The sequence below is a fragment of the Scyliorhinus torazame genome, chromosome 9, assembly GCF_047496885.1.
Source record: "Scyliorhinus torazame isolate Kashiwa2021f chromosome 9, sScyTor2.1, whole genome shotgun sequence".
Taxonomy (NCBI): domain Eukaryota; kingdom Metazoa; phylum Chordata; class Chondrichthyes; order Carcharhiniformes; family Scyliorhinidae; genus Scyliorhinus; species Scyliorhinus torazame.
Window position 1 is genome coordinate 128,857,613 of NC_092715.1, and position 17,589 is coordinate 128,875,201.

General features: G+C 43.0%; 1 protein-coding gene across 3 annotated transcripts in view; it reads left to right on the forward strand.

Annotated features, from left to right (window-relative positions):
- Window positions 1-17,589, forward strand: part of LOC140429471 (dmX-like protein 1) — a 366,142-nt gene that overhangs the window by 316,452 nt on the left and 32,101 nt on the right. For all 3 annotated transcript variants that reach the window (XM_072516509.1, XM_072516511.1, XM_072516510.1), the window contains 4 exons: window positions 6,645-6,705; window positions 14,741-14,868; window positions 16,544-16,627; window positions 16,740-16,831. In XM_072516509.1, coding sequence (XP_072372610.1) covers window positions 6,645-6,705; window positions 14,741-14,868; window positions 16,544-16,627; window positions 16,740-16,831 — 365 coding nt within the window. The remainder of the gene's footprint in view (window positions 1-6,644; window positions 6,706-14,740; window positions 14,869-16,543; window positions 16,628-16,739; window positions 16,832-17,589) is intronic.

Below are 17,589 nucleotides of genomic sequence, written 5' to 3' on the forward strand. Positions count from 1 at the left end.
GCTGCACAGAATTCTGTAGTAGTGAGGTTTGGACCTGGTAAGAGGAACCAGGCAGAGCACAGAGTCTCTTTGAAGGAAGAGGCACCATGTGACATAGCCAATGAGCTAACAGTGGAGTGGTTTACTGCTGGGGTGCTCTCATTATTGCAAGGGTTCATTTGGCTCTACCAGTCTACCCACCACAAAAGCCATCCTTTGTCCCCACCCAGCTTTGACACTGACACAAGACAATCCTTCTTGCAAGAGAATTAAGATATACTGTAAACGTTTCTATAGGTTTATAGATAGGAAGCGATTAGTGATGTGAACGTCAATCTTTTAAAGGCAGGTGAAATTATAATAGGGAATAAGAAAATGGCAGTGATATTAAATAGATATGGTAGAAGACGAGCATTCTGGAAATAATGGGAAACTAAAGATCCAGTGAAATAAATCAATATAATTGAAGAAATCACACTGGAAAAATTAATGGAGCTAATTGATGATAAATTTCTGGGCCTGGTGATCTGCATCCTAAGATTTTAAGAGAGACAGTTTCAGAGATAGTGTCTCCATTGATTTTGATCTTCCAGGACTCCTTAAACTTTTAACGCAGTTGCCAAGGATTGGAAGTGGCAAACATAACACTATTTAAGAAAAGAGGAAGAGAGGAAACTGGGAACTAGAAGCCAGTTAGTCTCACATCAGTAGGCAAAATGCTAGGATCTGTTGTTTGCACATGGTAACAGGGTACTTAGCAAATGAAAATATGATTATCAGAGTTCATGTGGCTTTGTGAAAGAGAAATTATGTTTTGACATATCTGTTAGTTTTTTGAGGGTGTACCTTGTCGGGGTGGATAAGGAAGAACCAGTAGGTGTAGTACATTTGGATTTACAGAAAGCATTCAATACTTTTTCATGCAGGAAGCTATTGCACAAAATATGGACCCATGGGATGAGGAGCAATATATTAGCATGGATTGAAGATTGGTTAATAGACAGAAGTGTTATGATCCAGTTGATGTTATAACTGGACGGGGAGATCCCAGAATGGAACGCCAGGTTCCTTTAAAGCACACAGATTGGCAGTGGTCAAATACACACACTGCACTCTGAACCCAAGTTGATGTCTGCAAATTCCTCCTCCGAATCCCCCTAGATGATTGCCACATGAGAGTTTCCAAACTCCACTCTAAAAACACTCTTTAAAATCTTCTCTCATAATAATGCTTTCCCTTGGCAGTTTACATTCTGAAATACAGTCCATGTTTTACAAATAACTCTTTTAAACCAAGCTTCTGCTCCACCTTTCACAGTGAATCTACTGCAGGTTTTTACACCAACCCTTTTAGGATGTCTTTGTCTTGACTACTGTGCAAACAGCTCACAATTGCTTTAACTCTTGATTCCCAGACTGTATTAAAATGGCATCCGATGTTTCAATCTGCTGTCCAACTTTAAATCTGATTACTGCAATTGTCCCTAACTCACAACACTTCAATTATTTTTCCTTGAATTCTTCTAAACAGTACCTTGGGCCCTGTTCACTTCACTTCAGTCGTCTTAAACATTCTTTCTGTCCTAATTCCCTGTTTATCTGGACTGTAACTTGTTCCTTAAGAATCTTGCATCTTTGCAACTTCCTGGTTCTGTCCAGCTTCTCCTGGCAGAGTTGAGTGAAATTCACTCACCGGTATCCTGTTCCCAACTGCCGTATATCCAGCTAAAACTTTTATTTTATAAATTTAGAGTACCCAATTCATTTTTTTCAATTAAGGGCCAATTTAGCGTGGCCAATCCACCTAGCCTACACATCTTTGGGTTGTGGAGTGCGAAACCCACGCAAACACGGGGAGAATGTGCAAACTTCACACGGACAGTGACCCTGAGCCGGGGTCGGACCAGGGGCCTCGGCGCCATGTGTCAACAGGGCTAATCTACTGTGCCACCGTGCTGTCCTTAAAAGCTTTTTTTATCCTTACAAGGGTCTCCAATTTTTAAGCAATCCCTGCTAGTTCTATTGATTCTTCCCGCCGTAACCCCCTCTAAGCAATAGAATCACAGTTGGAATTGAAACGAACCCACACACATACAAACTCCTTTGTCCAGCATGAATCTAACTATAGGTTTTATCCTTCCAGGCACAGAAACATTAGATTAAACCCATTTAAAACTATATCTTGTATCTAATGTTTACCAATACATATATAAATCATTAAAGCTACATTTGTGTTCCTAACAGTAGGAATAGCTTTTAGGTTGGCAGGCTGCAATTGGTAAAGTATTACAAGGATTTGTATTTGGGCCTCAGCTATTTACATTCTATGTTAATGACTTAGATGAAGGGACTGAATGCAATGTATCCAGGTTTGCTGATGCTAAGTTAGGTAGTAAAATACGTGTCGAGGAGGGGTCAAAAAGGCTGCAGAGGGATATAAACACGTTGATGAATGGACAAAAGCATATCCAATAGAATAAAACCTAGCGAAGTGTGAAGTTATCCACTTTGTATGAAAAATAAAAAACAGAATATTTTTTAGAATGGTGAGATTGAGAAAGAATGCATTCAGAAGAAACTCAATATCCTTATATGTGAATGTTAACACGCAGATGCAGCAAGCAATTAAGAAGAATAGTATGTTAGATTTTATTACAAATGGTGTAAAAATCAAGCATCTCATTCCAATTATACACTGTTGGCAAAGCCACACCTGAAGTACTATGTGCAGTTCTAGTCTCATTACCTAAAGAAGGACATACTTGCCCTTGAAGTGCACCAGATGAGGTCATTGTCCTATGATGAGAGAATGAATGGCCTGAGCCTTTATTTCTTGGTGTTTAAAAGAGGGGTGATTCAATTGAAGTATATAAAATTCTAAGTATTTCCCCTGAGTGGGGAACCTAGAATTACATGGTCACCATTTCAAAGTAAGTGGTCAACCATTTTGGGCTGAGTTGTGGATACATTTTTTACTGTGTTGTGAGTTGTTGGTGTCTCTATTCCAGAGAGCTGTAAATGCTCAGATAATCAGTATGTTCAAGATAGAGGTCAGTAGATTTTTGGATATTAAAGAATGTAAGGGATATGGGAATAGTGTGGGAAGATGAAGTTGAAGTAGAAGATTAATTATGTTCTTGAATAGCCGAGGAGCTCAAAATGCCAAATGGCCTACTCCAGCTCCTATTTCTTAAGTTATTATTTTCGGAGGTCAGAGGCAGGCTGCTCAGATTCTTGTTCTGACTGCAGAGATGCTATTGATCAATGTCCTTTGGAGCCTGTGTTGGCTACTCTGCATCAATGCACAGTCAGACTCAGCCATCAGAAGAAAACGTCGAGCTCTGGCATACTAACATAGGCAGGTGCAACATGTAAGACGTGAAACGACTTTGAGTGGAGTTCCAACTTCCATATAAAATGTATTGTTGCCAATAATGTTGGTGAACCACAAGCCTTCCCTTATATCGATCAAATGACCATACAACCAGTTAGTTAGTTCAAAAGATGGTTTATTTACATACACAAGAGTTATCTCGACATGCAAACCACAATATCTACTACGAGTTAAACTACACCTATCAGCTACAATAACCTATACTTAACTTTAGGGTGACCGGCACTGTGCAAATGGATAAGGCCTTTATCTGGATTTCACTTGGCTGGTTCGAAGAAAGTGGCTCTGTCTCTGCTGGGCTCACCCGTCAGGTAGCGATCGTTGGTCTTGAACTTGGCTGGCTGTTCCTGCTACGATTGGGTTGGCACAGGCCGGATCCAAAAGAGACAGAACACATGGCTGTGCTCCCTTTTATCCCTCTGGGATTTCACGCTCCTTGAGGCGGTCCTTAACCTTGGACCCAATAGTTCGACAGGGCTGTGATCACTGTCTTCGATTTCGGCTAATAGAGGGGCGAGTGCCTTGGTAGCTGGGCAGGTCCTTAGCGGTCATTGACCTTGGCAGTTGGGCTTTCTGAGTAAGGGGAGTGGTGCCGATCAATCTGTGGTTGTGCCGGTTGCTTGATTGGAGTTCTATTGTCCTGGGAAAATGGGCCATTGAACTGCAAACGAAGCGGGGGTTTCGATCAGGTCTGGTTACCTGTGTTTCAGATACACATAAGCTCTGTATCTGTCTAAGTCCTGGGTTGGCCATAATTCCCATGGTCCTTTGCAGGTGGCCATCTTAGATGGCTACAGTATCAATGACTGCCCTCTCGAGTAATGAGCTATGATGTCTGCAAGTTTTGAAACCCTGAGGTTCCAAGTAATTCCAAAAAACACAAGGCTTTAAATGAATTCTTTTGTTTCCAGAGAATAGAACCCTACAAATAATTGTACATCGCTTCTGGCAAGTGGAAATGGACCACCTTAAATGGCTAAATTAGCGCACGCAAGATTGTTCAGCAAGTGCTGCCCAATCATGGAATCACATCTAACAGTAGATGTCTTGTTCTGGGTTTGCAAGTGCAGGTTGAATAAGTACAGTCTGTACTCTGCCTGTTACAAATAACCAAAGTGGATGGCACAGTGGCTCTGTGGTTAACACTACTGCCTCACAGTGCTGAGGACCCAGGTCCGATCCTAGCCCTGGGTCACTGTTTGTGTGGAGTTTGCACATTCTCCCCATATCTGCGTGGTTCTTACCCCCACAACCTAAAAATGTGGAGGGTAGGTGGATTGGCCACACTAAATTGCCCCTTAATTGGGGCGGGGGAAAAAAATTGGGTATTCTAAATTTATATTTTAAAAAAACAACCAAAGGAACATACTGTTTGATTCTATCAAGCACTCACTGGGACATTCAACACCTGCATCATGTCAGCACTGAAATTCATACCTAATGTTGTTCAGTTGTGTGGTAGGCAGAATTTGTTTTTGGACTGATGGCAGTATCCTGCTGGCAGAAAATGCCACTTGTATAGTCTCCGCATATTAGCAACATGAATGCATTGTAAATGCTTATTTTTGAGCTACTTTTCTTTTCCAGGATAATTTGAGGTAGTCCTAGTACTTTTCGGGTCCAAAAGTGCTTGCTAACATTTTTGTTGGCTTCCATGAGAAACGCATTTTTGATGGAATGAGCCCTAGCCACCTCCTCGGTGCACATTTCCAATTCCTGTATTGATGCTGAACTAATAATGAAAAAACCTGGAATAATAATTCAAAGAATGACAGTTCAAATCCTTTTGAATTGTTTAATAATCTGGAAATAAGCATGCATCTGTCTCATGTTTTTTTCAGGAAGTAACAGCGAGATCTTCACACACCCCCTCCCTCCCCCCATGGCCTATATGTGACTCAAGACCCCCACAGGAGTGGTTTTCATTGCAAACTAAAAGCAGAAAATACTGAATGAACTCAGCAGGTCTGGCTGCAACTGTGGAGAGAAAAACAGAGTTAATGTTTTGAATCCGTATGACTCTGGGGAAGAGTTCTGAAGAAGAGTCATATGGACTCGAAACGTTAACTTGGTTTCTCATGCCACAGATGCTGCCAGACCTGCTGGATTTTTCAGCATTTTCTGTTTTTAATTCAGTTTTCTAGCATCTGCAGTATTTCAAAAGTGGCTTAACAAACCATTCAGTAATATCAAACCGTGTCGAAGGATTCACATACAGTGTTCAGCAAGCAGTTCAAGTAATTCTGCCACCAGCTCCTGGCAAGGGGTAATATCTGCCAGTTTCACCAACAGCACATTCATCCTGAGAATGAATGTTTAAAACCTTTGAAGTTTAATTCCCAGCTGTGAAAACTCATTCCTGGTCAGCCCTTTTGGGTAAATATCCAGCTAGAACAGTGGCCATTTGCATTTTGATCTACTCTTATCATTTTTTTAAACTTTTAAAGGTCAAAAGTTTTTTTCAGACACTTGGTAAGTCAAATGCAATATTGATTTAGCGTTATTCTTGTCAAAATGTACACAAATGAACATCGTATATGTTAGTTTGAAGTAACCTGTGGAGTACTAAAAATAGATGAGCCATAAAGGATGAGTTATACAGTCTTCCCTCACTGCTGTAACATATGTTGCATTCTAAAGCTTCAGTTTCCCTTGTAGTCTCCTATTTATGCAACTTGTGTCCCATCTTCATGCTTGTTAAAACATTATAGGTGGAAGTGATTAGTGTAAAGTGTTCCACTTTTGGTGGAAGTGATTAGTGTAAATGGCCATCTTATCACATGCTTGGAGTGAGTATGTTTGAAGAAATGCCATTCAAAATGCTGATAACCTAAATGCTGCATTGTATCAACTGTGTAACAATTCACATTCTTAGTCTATGTACTGGTTCTGCAAAGCTCACTAACAATGCCTTATTGACTTATATTCTATGTATTAGAAATAAAGACCCCATATGTTGTATAACTTGCACTTAAGACAGTAAAATATTTGGACAGATGCAACTTGGGACATGTCTTTAGTACATAGAAATTTCCTTGAAGTTCAGCTTCCAAAGAAAAATTGCAAAGGCAGAGTGTAATTTACATGTTCTTGGTGCAGGTCGAGAAATAAATCTTCATGTTTAACGTAGCAGTACACTTTTTGAATTTGGCTGTCAAATGTGGCATCTTTAGCATGCTCATACTTGTTGCGCACCTAAAAGATTTGAAATAAAATTAAGTGTTGCTACACATGTTTTCAGTTTAATAACGTGCACTGTTCACTTTGGCAGATGATCAAGAGGAATATGAATAATGCCAGAAGGATGGCTTCACATCCAACACTACCTTATTGTGAGTGTACATACAAAATGTTTGGCACTGTTATTGGGGGTCAGAAGCTAATAATAATGTGATATATTTTTGTTACTAAGCTACCTTCTGTTGACCTGAGTTGCACAAATGTCTTCTGCTGTAGTTAATTTTCAGCTGAAGATTAAAAATTTAGACTCCGAACTGCTTTGAACAATAAAAAAATTGAAGTAAGCACCTTATTAAAAACCAGAAAATGCTGGAAATGCACAACCAGTCTGGCAGCATCTGGGGTCTTCAGGATTTGATGAAAGATCATGACCTGAAACGTTAATTCTGACCCAGATCTTCCAGCTGGCCGTGACGTTTTCCACTCTCTGACTGAACTATGCATTTTCAGTCGGGACTTATGATCCCGGTCATACCATAATTGGGCCAGCGCAACCTCTTCAGGACAAGTCCAACGACTGCAGGAGAATCGTAGGAAGGAGAGGACATGCCCCATTTTTGCAGCACTAGCCCTTTTAAGCCCTTTAATTAATGAGTTTGGGTTGATGAAGGGTGGCTGGTTAGACAGGTGTGGGGGGAGGCATTGTGGTTGGGGGCTTGGTGGTGGCATAAAGGTCCGCATCGCGAGTTTTAGTTGGGTCGGAGGAATAGGAGAGAGTGTTGGATAGACCTGGGGTGCTGGCATGGTCATTAGACATGGTGGTGAGAGCACGAGTCCAGTCGATCGGGGATAGGCACCGATAATCCGGTCAGGTTGGGGTGGGAGGTCTGTTTGAAGGGGTAGGTAAGGTTGGATTCTGTGGTTTTTGGTCCGGGGATTGTCAGTTTGCGGTGGATTCTGATGCTCAGTTCAGCTATGCTGGATTATTTCAGGATCAGGTTTTAAATAGTTTAACATTTCCAGGTTAATTATTACAGGTAACTACTGTGTGTCTGGCTCAAATCCCTGATCCTGAGCTTGATGTCGGAGCCTTTCATGGAAGGTCCAGGCAGCATACATCAGCCCATTGGAGGTTATAATTTCCTGGGCAATCATAGCACACGTATGTGTGTCAGGACTATCAGAGTCTCTGTACACAATACAGACATAATCCAAATTTCACACACTAGACATTTGAAGATTTGGGCGCATGTTTTTCTCTCTCCTGAGATGTTTACAGACGTGTGTACATCCAGAATTTTCTATGTTTATTTCCGATTTCCAGCATCTGCAATATGTTGCATGTTTGTATTTTGAAGTATTGCAAAATTAATTTGAGTTTGTGGGTCTGAAAAGTTTTTAATTCTGATAATGAAAAAGACATTAATAAACAGCTCCAAAAAAGGTTATTATCCAGGATGGGAACTCTTCAAGTTAGGGGTAATATGTCAGCATGGAGAGAGGATTGTTAAAAGATAGAAAGCAGCAAGATTAAATGGGAAACTTCAAGTTGGCAGGCTGTTTTTCATGGATAAGGAACAATGATCAGTGCTGAAGCCTCTGCTATTTACAATCTATCATCATGACTTAATGGGGGCTGAGAGTACTTTATCTATGTTTCCTGACGATACAGATCTAAATGGGAAAGTAAGCTGGAAGGAGGACTCAAGGTATCTACAAAGAGATATAGACAGTTAAATGGGCAATAAGGTAATAGGTGATGTATAATGAATGAAATGAATGAAAATCGTTTATTGTCACAAGTAGGCTTCAAATGAAGTCACTGTGAAAAGCCCCTAGTCGCCACATTCCGGCGCCTGTTCGGGGAGGCTGTTACGGGAATCGAACCGTGCTGCTGGCCTGCCTTGGTCTGCTTTCAAAGCCAGCGATTTAGCCCTGTGCTAAACAGCCCCTGGTGGGGCTGTGGGGAAATGTGGGGAACAGTAATGTGGGGATATGTAAGATTATTTATTTTGGGAGGAAGAATAGAAAAACAGAATACTTATTAAATGCTGAGGAACTATTAAATGTTGAAGCTCAGTGGGAGTTGGGTGTCGTTGTTCTCATCACAGCTAACATGAGGCTACAGAGGGAATTAAGAACAAAGAAAAGTACAGCACAGGAACAGGTCCTTCGGCCCTCCAAGCCCGTGCCCACCATGCTGCCCTTCAAAACTAAAATCTTCTACACTTCCTGGGTCCGTATCCCTCTCTACCCATCCTATTCATGTATTTGTCAAGATGCCCCTTAAATATCACTATCGTCCCTGCTTCCACCACCACCTCCGGCAGCGAGTTCCAGCCACTCACTAACCTCTGTAAAAAAAACTTGCCTCGTACATCTCTAAACCTTGCCCCTCACACCTTAAACCTATGCCCCCGAGTAATTGGACCCTCTACCCTGGGGAAAAGCCTCTGACTATCCACTCTGTCTATGCCCCTCATAATTTTGTGGACCTCTATCAGGTCGCCCCTCAACCTACGTCGTTCCAGTGAGAACAAACTGAGTTTATTCAACCACTCCTCATAGCAATGCCCTCTATACCAGGCAACATCCTGGTAAATCTCTTCTGCACCCTCTCCAAAGCCTCCACATCCTTCTGGTAGTGTGGCGACCAGAATTGAACAGTATACTCCAAATGTGGCCTAAGGTTTTATACAGCTGCAACATGATTTGCCAATTCTTATACTCAATGCCCCGGCCAATGAAGGCAAGCATGCCGTATGCCTTTTTGACTAGCGTCTCCACCTGTTTGCCCCTTTCAGTGACCTGTGGACCTGTACACCTAGATCTCTCTGACTTTCAATACTCTTGAGGGTTCTACCATTCACTGTATATTCGCTACCTGCATTAGACCTTCCAAAATGCATTACCTCACATTTGTCCGGATTAAACTCCATCTGCCATCTCTCCGCCCAAGTCTCCAAACGATCTAAATCCTGCTGTATCCTCTGACAGTCCTCATCGTTATCCACAATTCCATCAACCTTTGTGTCGACTGCAAACTGCTAGTAAGAACAGTTACATTTTCCTCCAAATCATTTACATATGCTACAAACAGCAAAGGTCCCAGCACTGATCCCTGCAGAACACCACTAGTCACAGCCCTCCAATTAGAAAAGCACCCTTCCATTGCTACTTTCTGCCTTCTATGACCTAGCCAGTTCTGTACCCACCTTGCCAGCTCACCCCTGATCCCGTGTTACTTCACCTTTTGTACCAGTCTACCATGAGGGACCTTGCCAAAGGCCTTACTGAAGTCCATATAGACAACATCCACTGCCCTACCTGCATCAATCATCTTAGTGACCTCCTCGAAAAACTCTATCAAGTTAGTGAGACACGACCTCCCCTTCACAAAACCATGCTGCCTCTCACTAATACATCCATTTGCTTCCAAATGGGAGTAGATCCTGTCTCGAAGAATTCTCTCCAGTAATTCCCCTACCACTGACGTAAGGCTCACCAGCCTGTAGTTCCCTGGATTATCCTTGCTACCCTTTTTAAACAAGGGAACAACATTGGCTAGTCAAAATTTCACAATCTGCTATGGTGAGATTTGAACCCCATGTCCCCAGAGCATTACACTGGGTCTCTGGGTTACTAGTCCAGTGACAATGCCACTATGCCACCGCCTCCCCTGGAAAATTGGAAAAGTAATTGGCTTGTTGGCCTTTATTGCAGCGGAGGTTGGAGGATAAGATGAGGAACTCTTGGTACAATTGTATAGGGCTTGATGAAACTAGATTGGAGAACTTAAATGCACTTTTGGTTTCCATACCTATGGAAAAATATGCTTGGCTTGAAGGGGGTGAAATAAAGATTCTCTCGACGGATTCTTGTGATGAAAGGGTGTCCTATGAGGAGAGATTTAGAGTGGACCTAGACACACTCGAGTTTAGAAGAATGAAAGGTGGTCTCATTGAAGCATATAAGCCTCTGAGAGGGTTGGTAGATGCAGAGAGGACTTCCGGTGGCGGCCATGGAATGAGCGGTTGCACATTTGGCATCTTCCGCTCACGGTGGTATTTTCCGGTCCTTTCCCCGTCTGAGGGACAAAGCTTTGGATCGAAAGAGATATAGGAGTGTTTGGAGAAGGTTGAACTCCTCTGGTGTGGTTGGTGGATGGACCCACGAACTAGGAATGGATCGAGAAGAAAGGAGCTGTTGGAGCATGAGTCTTCATGGCGCGCCGCAGGTTAAATGGCAGATGGCAAAGGGCCTGTTCTGCCCGCCCAATGTTCAACGGGTGGATTTTTGAATGTGAAGTTCAGCCAACAGGGGAAGGAGGCCCTGGAGATCCTGGCCAAAGTGGTAGAGCCAGTTAAAGCAGGTATTTGAGAGAGTGGAGCTGAGGCTGGAGTCCCAGGGCTGGGCGATCCAGAAAGTGGAGGAGGCAGTGGGGGAGCATGAGGAACAGCTGGCCTCGTTGGTGGCCGAGGTGGGGGTGATGTGGGAGACCCAGAAGAGGCTGAAGTAGAAGGTGGAGGATCTGGAGAACCGCTCCAGAAGGCAGAATCTGAGGATTGTGGGGATACCTGAAGTTATCCAAGGTGTGGAGGCCGGCACGTATGTGGCCAAAATGTTGGAGGAGTGGATGGGGGAGCGGGCCTTTGACTGACCCCTGGAGGTCGACCGAGCGCACAGGGCGCTGATGCACAGGCCGCAGGCAATGGCGATGGTGGTGCAGTTGCACCGCTTTCTGGATAAAGAGAAGATCCTTCGGTGAGTAAGGCAGATGAGAAAGTGCACCTGGGAAGGGAAAGAGCTAACGGAAGATTGAGACCTGGGTGCAGCACTGGCCAAGCAGAGGGCCGGGTTTAATTGCATCAAGGCTGCCCTCTTCAAGAAGGCGGTGAAGTTCGGGGTGCCCCACTCGGCCCGCCTCTTGCGACTTTCCAGAAGCGTAGAATATTATTTTGGTATGCCAGATGGAGTTCCTGAGAAAGAGAACATTGAACTTTGGAGGAGTTTGTGAGGCGCTTTCTCTGTTCTCGGGAAACTTCTCCCTTTGAAATGTTCTTTTGGTTTCGATGGCAGGGAGTTTGGAGGGCAGGTCCCTCCATGGGAGGAATATCAAAGATGAGTGCATCTTTTGTTTTTTTGGGCGTGGGGGGGGGTGAAGGAGAACGGGAATTGGAGGTGTTGGGAGTAGGGGGTTTAGAGGCCTTGGGTGGGGGCCGCCAAGCTAGCTGGGCGGGCTAGTTAATGGGAGTGCAGTGGGAAGTTGTCAGGAGATGGGGGTGGGAGAGGGGTATGGGTTGTTGCGTTGGCGGGGAGGGGTTGCTGTGGTGCAGCTGGAAAGGGAGTGATGACGATGGACATCAGAGGGTGGGCCGAGAGGGTCGCGTGACTCGGCCAGGGTTGGCCCAAAAAGGTGTATGGTTGATCGGCAGGGGAGGGGGACAGGGAGCCCCCAAACCATGGCAGGGGAGGGAGGCAGGGAGCCCTCCAACCAGGTTAGTCATGTGGAACGTGTGGGCTGGTCAAACGGTCACGTCAGTTTGCGCACCTGAGGAGGCTGAAGATGGATGTGGCTTTTTTACAAGAGACACACTTAAAGATAGGGGATCAGATGAGGTTGAGGAAAGGGTGGGTGGGGCAGGTTTTCCACTTGGGACTGGGCATGAAGACGAGGGGGTGGCAGAGTTGGTGAATAAGCGGGTAGCATTCGAGGTGGGGAGCATTGTGGCAGATCCAGGAGGAAAAGTTTGTGATGGTGAGTGGGAAGCTGGAGGGGGTGTTGGTGGTCCTGGTAAACATTTAAGTCCTACATTGGGATGATGTTGATTTCATGAGGCGGGTGCTGGGGAAGATTCCTGACCTGGACGCACCGACTGATCAGGGGAAAGGGGGGGGGGGGGTTTAACACTGTCACAGAGCCACGCTTGGACCCGAGCCCGAGTTCGGGTAAGGTGTCGGCAGTGGCGAAGGAGCTGAAATGGTTTAAGGGGAGGGGAGGCAGGACCCGTGGAGGTTTGGGAGGCCAAGGATGAAGGGGTTGTTAGTGGATGAGGAGGTCTGCAAGCGGGTGAGGGCCATCCAGGGGTATGTGGAGCTCAATGACATGGGTGATGTCAAGGCCGCCACGCTGTGGGAGGGCAGAACGGACAGTGGCGGTAAATCTGGTGGAAAAATTCTGAGGATGGACAGGAGGTATTCGGAGGCCCCGGAGGGGGGGCTGCTGAAGGAGAGGCAGAGGCTCCAGATAGAGTTCAGATTAGTGTCCACAGGGAAGGCGGTGGGGTAGCTGCCAAGGACCAGTGAGGAAATACATGAGTATAGTGAGAAGGAGAGTAGGATGCTGTCCCACCAGCTGAGGAAGCAGGAGGTGGCGAGGGAGATTGGTAAAGTATGAGACAGAAAGGGGGGTGTTGGATCCAGTAGGGGTGAATGGGGTGTTTGAGGCTTACAGGAGATTTATGAGTTGGAGCCCCAGCTGGGGGGGGGGGAGCAGGTAGGATGCAGCGGTTCATGGACGGGTTGGAGTTCCCAGGGTGGACGAGAGGTTGGTGTAGCGATTGGGGGCCCCTATCGAGATGAGAGGTGATGGAGAGTATGGAGGCGATGCAGGCAGGGAAGTCCCCAGGCCCTGTGGAGTTTTATAAAGCTCTTGGGGTGGGGGTGGGGTGGTGGGGGGGGATCAGTCAGATATTCATGCATTTAAATGATATGATGGCAAACCACTCGTTAGCAACCTGGCACCTTGCTGCAAGAAATGGAAACGAGAAAGGGAAACACAAGATCTCATTTGTTCTAAGTTCACCTTTTAGTATATTACAAATCCTGCATTCACAACCACTATAGAGCACTACTAGCTTTGTATAGTTACAAAGCAAGAAAAAAAGTATTCAATAAATCAAATTAAGTAGCAGTCATTTTTGAAGATTTTATACAACACAATATGCAACTTAAAGACCTACAAAAAACATTCTTGATGAAAAAGGTAAACAAACATGATGCAATAAGATGTTAATTCCTTATTCCACTGTTGTTGAAGAGCATTGTTTCAAAATTTGAATTGTTACAATGTATTTTATAACCTCCATAACAATTCAGAAATCTACTCAAACTGTCTGCTGCAGCACCGAGTTAAGATCTTTTCACCCTTTGTATTCAATATGGCATAATTTAGTGGTTGCTAATTTCAGAAATATGCTTTTTAATGTATGAGTTATGTTACCATGCAATTTGGCAGCTGGGAAATATACACAGCAAAGAAGGACTCTGAAGAAGTATTCCAATTATTTGACCGAGTATGGTATGGCATGGCACAACATAACCCAGATTAATTAATGTTTCTCCATTCATGTACTGAAAACCTAGTCCAATTTCATTTGGCTGTCACTTTTTTGGTTTGATATGATTCATCATGGAATTGGGTATAGAGGTCACAATTTCAAAGTTTGTTCATAATGTGAAACTCACATGTAATAAACAGTGAGAGTATCAACCCTCAGGAGAACACAGGTGAAGTGGCAGATACATACATGTTATTTAATGCAGAGATGTGGGAGGTGATGCATTTTGCAAGGAAATATTAAGAGAGCCAATATCAACGAAATAGTACTATAATAACCCTGCATGGAACTCATCCAGCTGGGGATGATTGTTCCCTAATGCTGACCGAGTTTTGAGTTAATCAGCACTAGAACAACAGGTCATCTGCTCTAGCAGCTGACAAAGGAGGGAGGACCCTGAGAAGTGTAACCAGGTCCTGTGTCAATACTGCTGTTATACTGAATAAACATATTTCTTATGAACTCTTCGGACTCCCCTTTGCTGTTTACTTCAGGTATAATTTTCAAAATTGTGTAAGTCCACCAGTCTTTGAAGGTGGCAGGGCAAAAGTTGATAACATTGTTAAAGCATGTGGGATGCCTGATTTTATAGACAGAGATATAATGTACAAAACCAAGGACTAATGTGATAGCTATATACAATACTGGTTAGGCCTTACCGCGGTATCGCACTTCAGGAAGTATATCAAGTCCTTGGAAAAAGTGCAGAATGAAAAAAAAATGAAATGTTCTTTTGATAGTTAATATTTTGTGTTTTGGCTTCATACCTTTTTTAAGTTGTGGATTTTAAGGAAGGTATTGGTCTGTGCTAAATAGTTAACAAAGTATTATTTCTGCAATGATTTAGATCTCACTGGTGCTCAGGATGGTAGTGTTCGAATGTTTGAGTGGGGTCACTCACAGCAACTAGCATGCTTTCGACCTTCTGGCAATTCCAGGATAACCAGAATACGATTTAATCATCAGGGTAATAAGGTATGCTATCTGAGAAAGAGAGCCTGCAGATGATAAGGAAGTAAAACGTATTTGAAGTTCCATAAACATTTTTATATTCATACATAACTGTGTATATCTTTCTGCATTTTGTCATCACGCAGATGACTATGACTATGAACATGACTATGTTCATGAAGGTCAGGTCATGAATTGTGAAATTCAATTAATGTGGACATTCCTAAGTGCAAAGTAACCATGAAAGCCAGTGGATCGTTGTATATACATCTGGGTTGTTAAGCATTAAACCTATTTCTTTTGCCCCTTCCCCTCAGTTCTAACAATAGTGCTTGTCGATTTCTTCATTATCCTTTTCCTCTTTTCAGTCATACCAAAACATCCCTCGGGCCCTATTTTTGACCTACCTGATCTAAGCAAAAGCAACTCCAGGAATGGCTTCTCTCATCACAATTGCTGTACCATCATGAGTCTCCTAAGCATTTACCCTTATCACAGAATAATACAGCACAGAAAAGGCCCTTCAGCCCGAGTCTGCACCGACGCATGAAAAATCCCTGACCTGCAAATCTAACCCATTTGTCAGCAATTGGTCCATAGTCTTGAATGTTGTGAAGTGCCTTTGACTCTTTTGCATCTGCATGCTGCCCTTGGCAACATTATCCACCACTGTGGAATGAACTTCTACTTTAGTATATTGGTTACTTCCATCTCCAAATCGTCATGTGCCTCTGGCACTATCACAACTCATCCCCCAGTGAACTCTAAGCATTTGCCTCCTCACCAGACTCAATTCCTACATTGCTTTCCTGCCCTATTTCCCAAACTCGAACTTCAATTGCCCAAACTCAAACTTCTATAAATTTAAGCTGATCCAATACTGCTGTAGTTAAGCTATTCTGCTTTTATTCTCATTTGCTTATCACCCCTGTTCTTGGTGACCTGTCTGCACTCCTGATTTTCCCAATGCATTAAACTATTATCTTGTGTTTAAATCTCTCTGTGGCCTTAGTCCTTTTAACCTTCCTCCTCCAATCCTATAATCAGTACTTTTTACACTCACGATTCCATTCCTCTGGTGCATCCACCCCTCCATTGGAAATTATGCATTTAGCAGCATAGGTCTGACTCTTTCAAATTGTCTCCCTGATTTTACCACCCACTTCTTCACAACTTTGCTTAAAATTCATCTGCTTTGGGAATTTCCACAACTTGTAATTATCACAGCAGGGGCTCTAAATTCACAGTTTTATTGGCTGCTCAACAATGTTATTAAAGGATTGCTTGCCTTTGATGTGGGGTTATGAATAGGAGTTTGTTTCTATATGGGATTAAACATTTAAGGAGATGGGCTTTCGTGAATGGGAGTGTTTTTTAAATTATAGTGAAGGTTGCCATGGCTAATTAAACCTTTATTTTATTGCCACATGGTCCCCAAGGTCTGTCCATGGTGGGTACCTGGTGAAATGGTGATAATTACAGGCTGTGGAAATCATTCATAAAGAGTCTTTGGAATAATGTCAACAAACAGCTATTGTAACTGCTAGAACAGAGGGTTGTTTTATTTTACCTCTCACTGTGAGTTTGCATTGCTATTGAACATTCAAAAGCAAAGACTATATTTATGAAACTGAATAGAAATGCAACATTAATTCGTTTCTTTAGATGAATGAGGTTTGTAACCTTGTCTTTTTATCAGTTTGGAATTGTTGATGGAGATGGATTCCTGAGCTTCTGGCAAACCACTCCAATTGCTTTGGGAGCTACACCAAAACCATACCTGGTGAGCTGATAATTAACTATCTTTATGTTTAAATTTGATATGTTAATTTAAAAATCCTGTAACTTATTGCAATTCTGCGTATTCATTACTCAAATTATGTTTTATTTTTCAGACCTGGCAGTGCCATAACAAAACTGCAAATGATTTTGTTTTTGTTAGCTCATCTACTTTAATAGCAACAGCAGGACAGTCCAGTGACAACAGGTAAGATGAACATGTTAATGTTTAACTCTTGTTAAGGCATTATTCATCCTTGCACAAGTACTAACATATCATAAATAAGAAACATAATTACTAACATAAATAAGAAACAACTTTATTTGTAAATACTGGTACACTTGAGCTGTTACTCTGTAAAAACTGGAAAATACCAATAAAAATATATATCTTTAAATTAATAAACAGCCCGCTAACATTATGTATCTCAGCAAAAGTGGGCACCAAAGTGGAAGCAAACACTCTTTGTGATGGAGAGTGCAGGTTATGGGGAGGTGATGGCATAGTGGTATTGTCGCTGGATTAGTAATCCAGAGACCCAGAGTAATGATCTGGGGATCACACTCACCTTCGGTAGAAGTACCAAGTGGATAATCCACCTCAGTCTTATCCTGAGGTCCCCACTATCACATGTCAATTTTCACTCCATACAAAAATTTGGAGCAGGCCCCTACTACCATAACCCTTGACTTGCTTGTTGGTGAAAAATCGAACGCTGCCTTTATTATCCTCAAGGACCCAGCCTCTACTGCTCTCTGGGGAAGAGAATTCCATAGTTTAACTAACCTCTGAGATTGAAAATCTCTCCTCATCTTGGCCTTAAATTGGAGATCCCTAGTTCTAGACTGCTTTACAAGGAAACAATTCCTCTCCACGTCCACCTTGTCAAGTTCCCTACATCTACCTTGTCAAGATCAACCTTTCTCCCTATGATAATTCCTTCATCCCAGGAATCAGTTGAATGA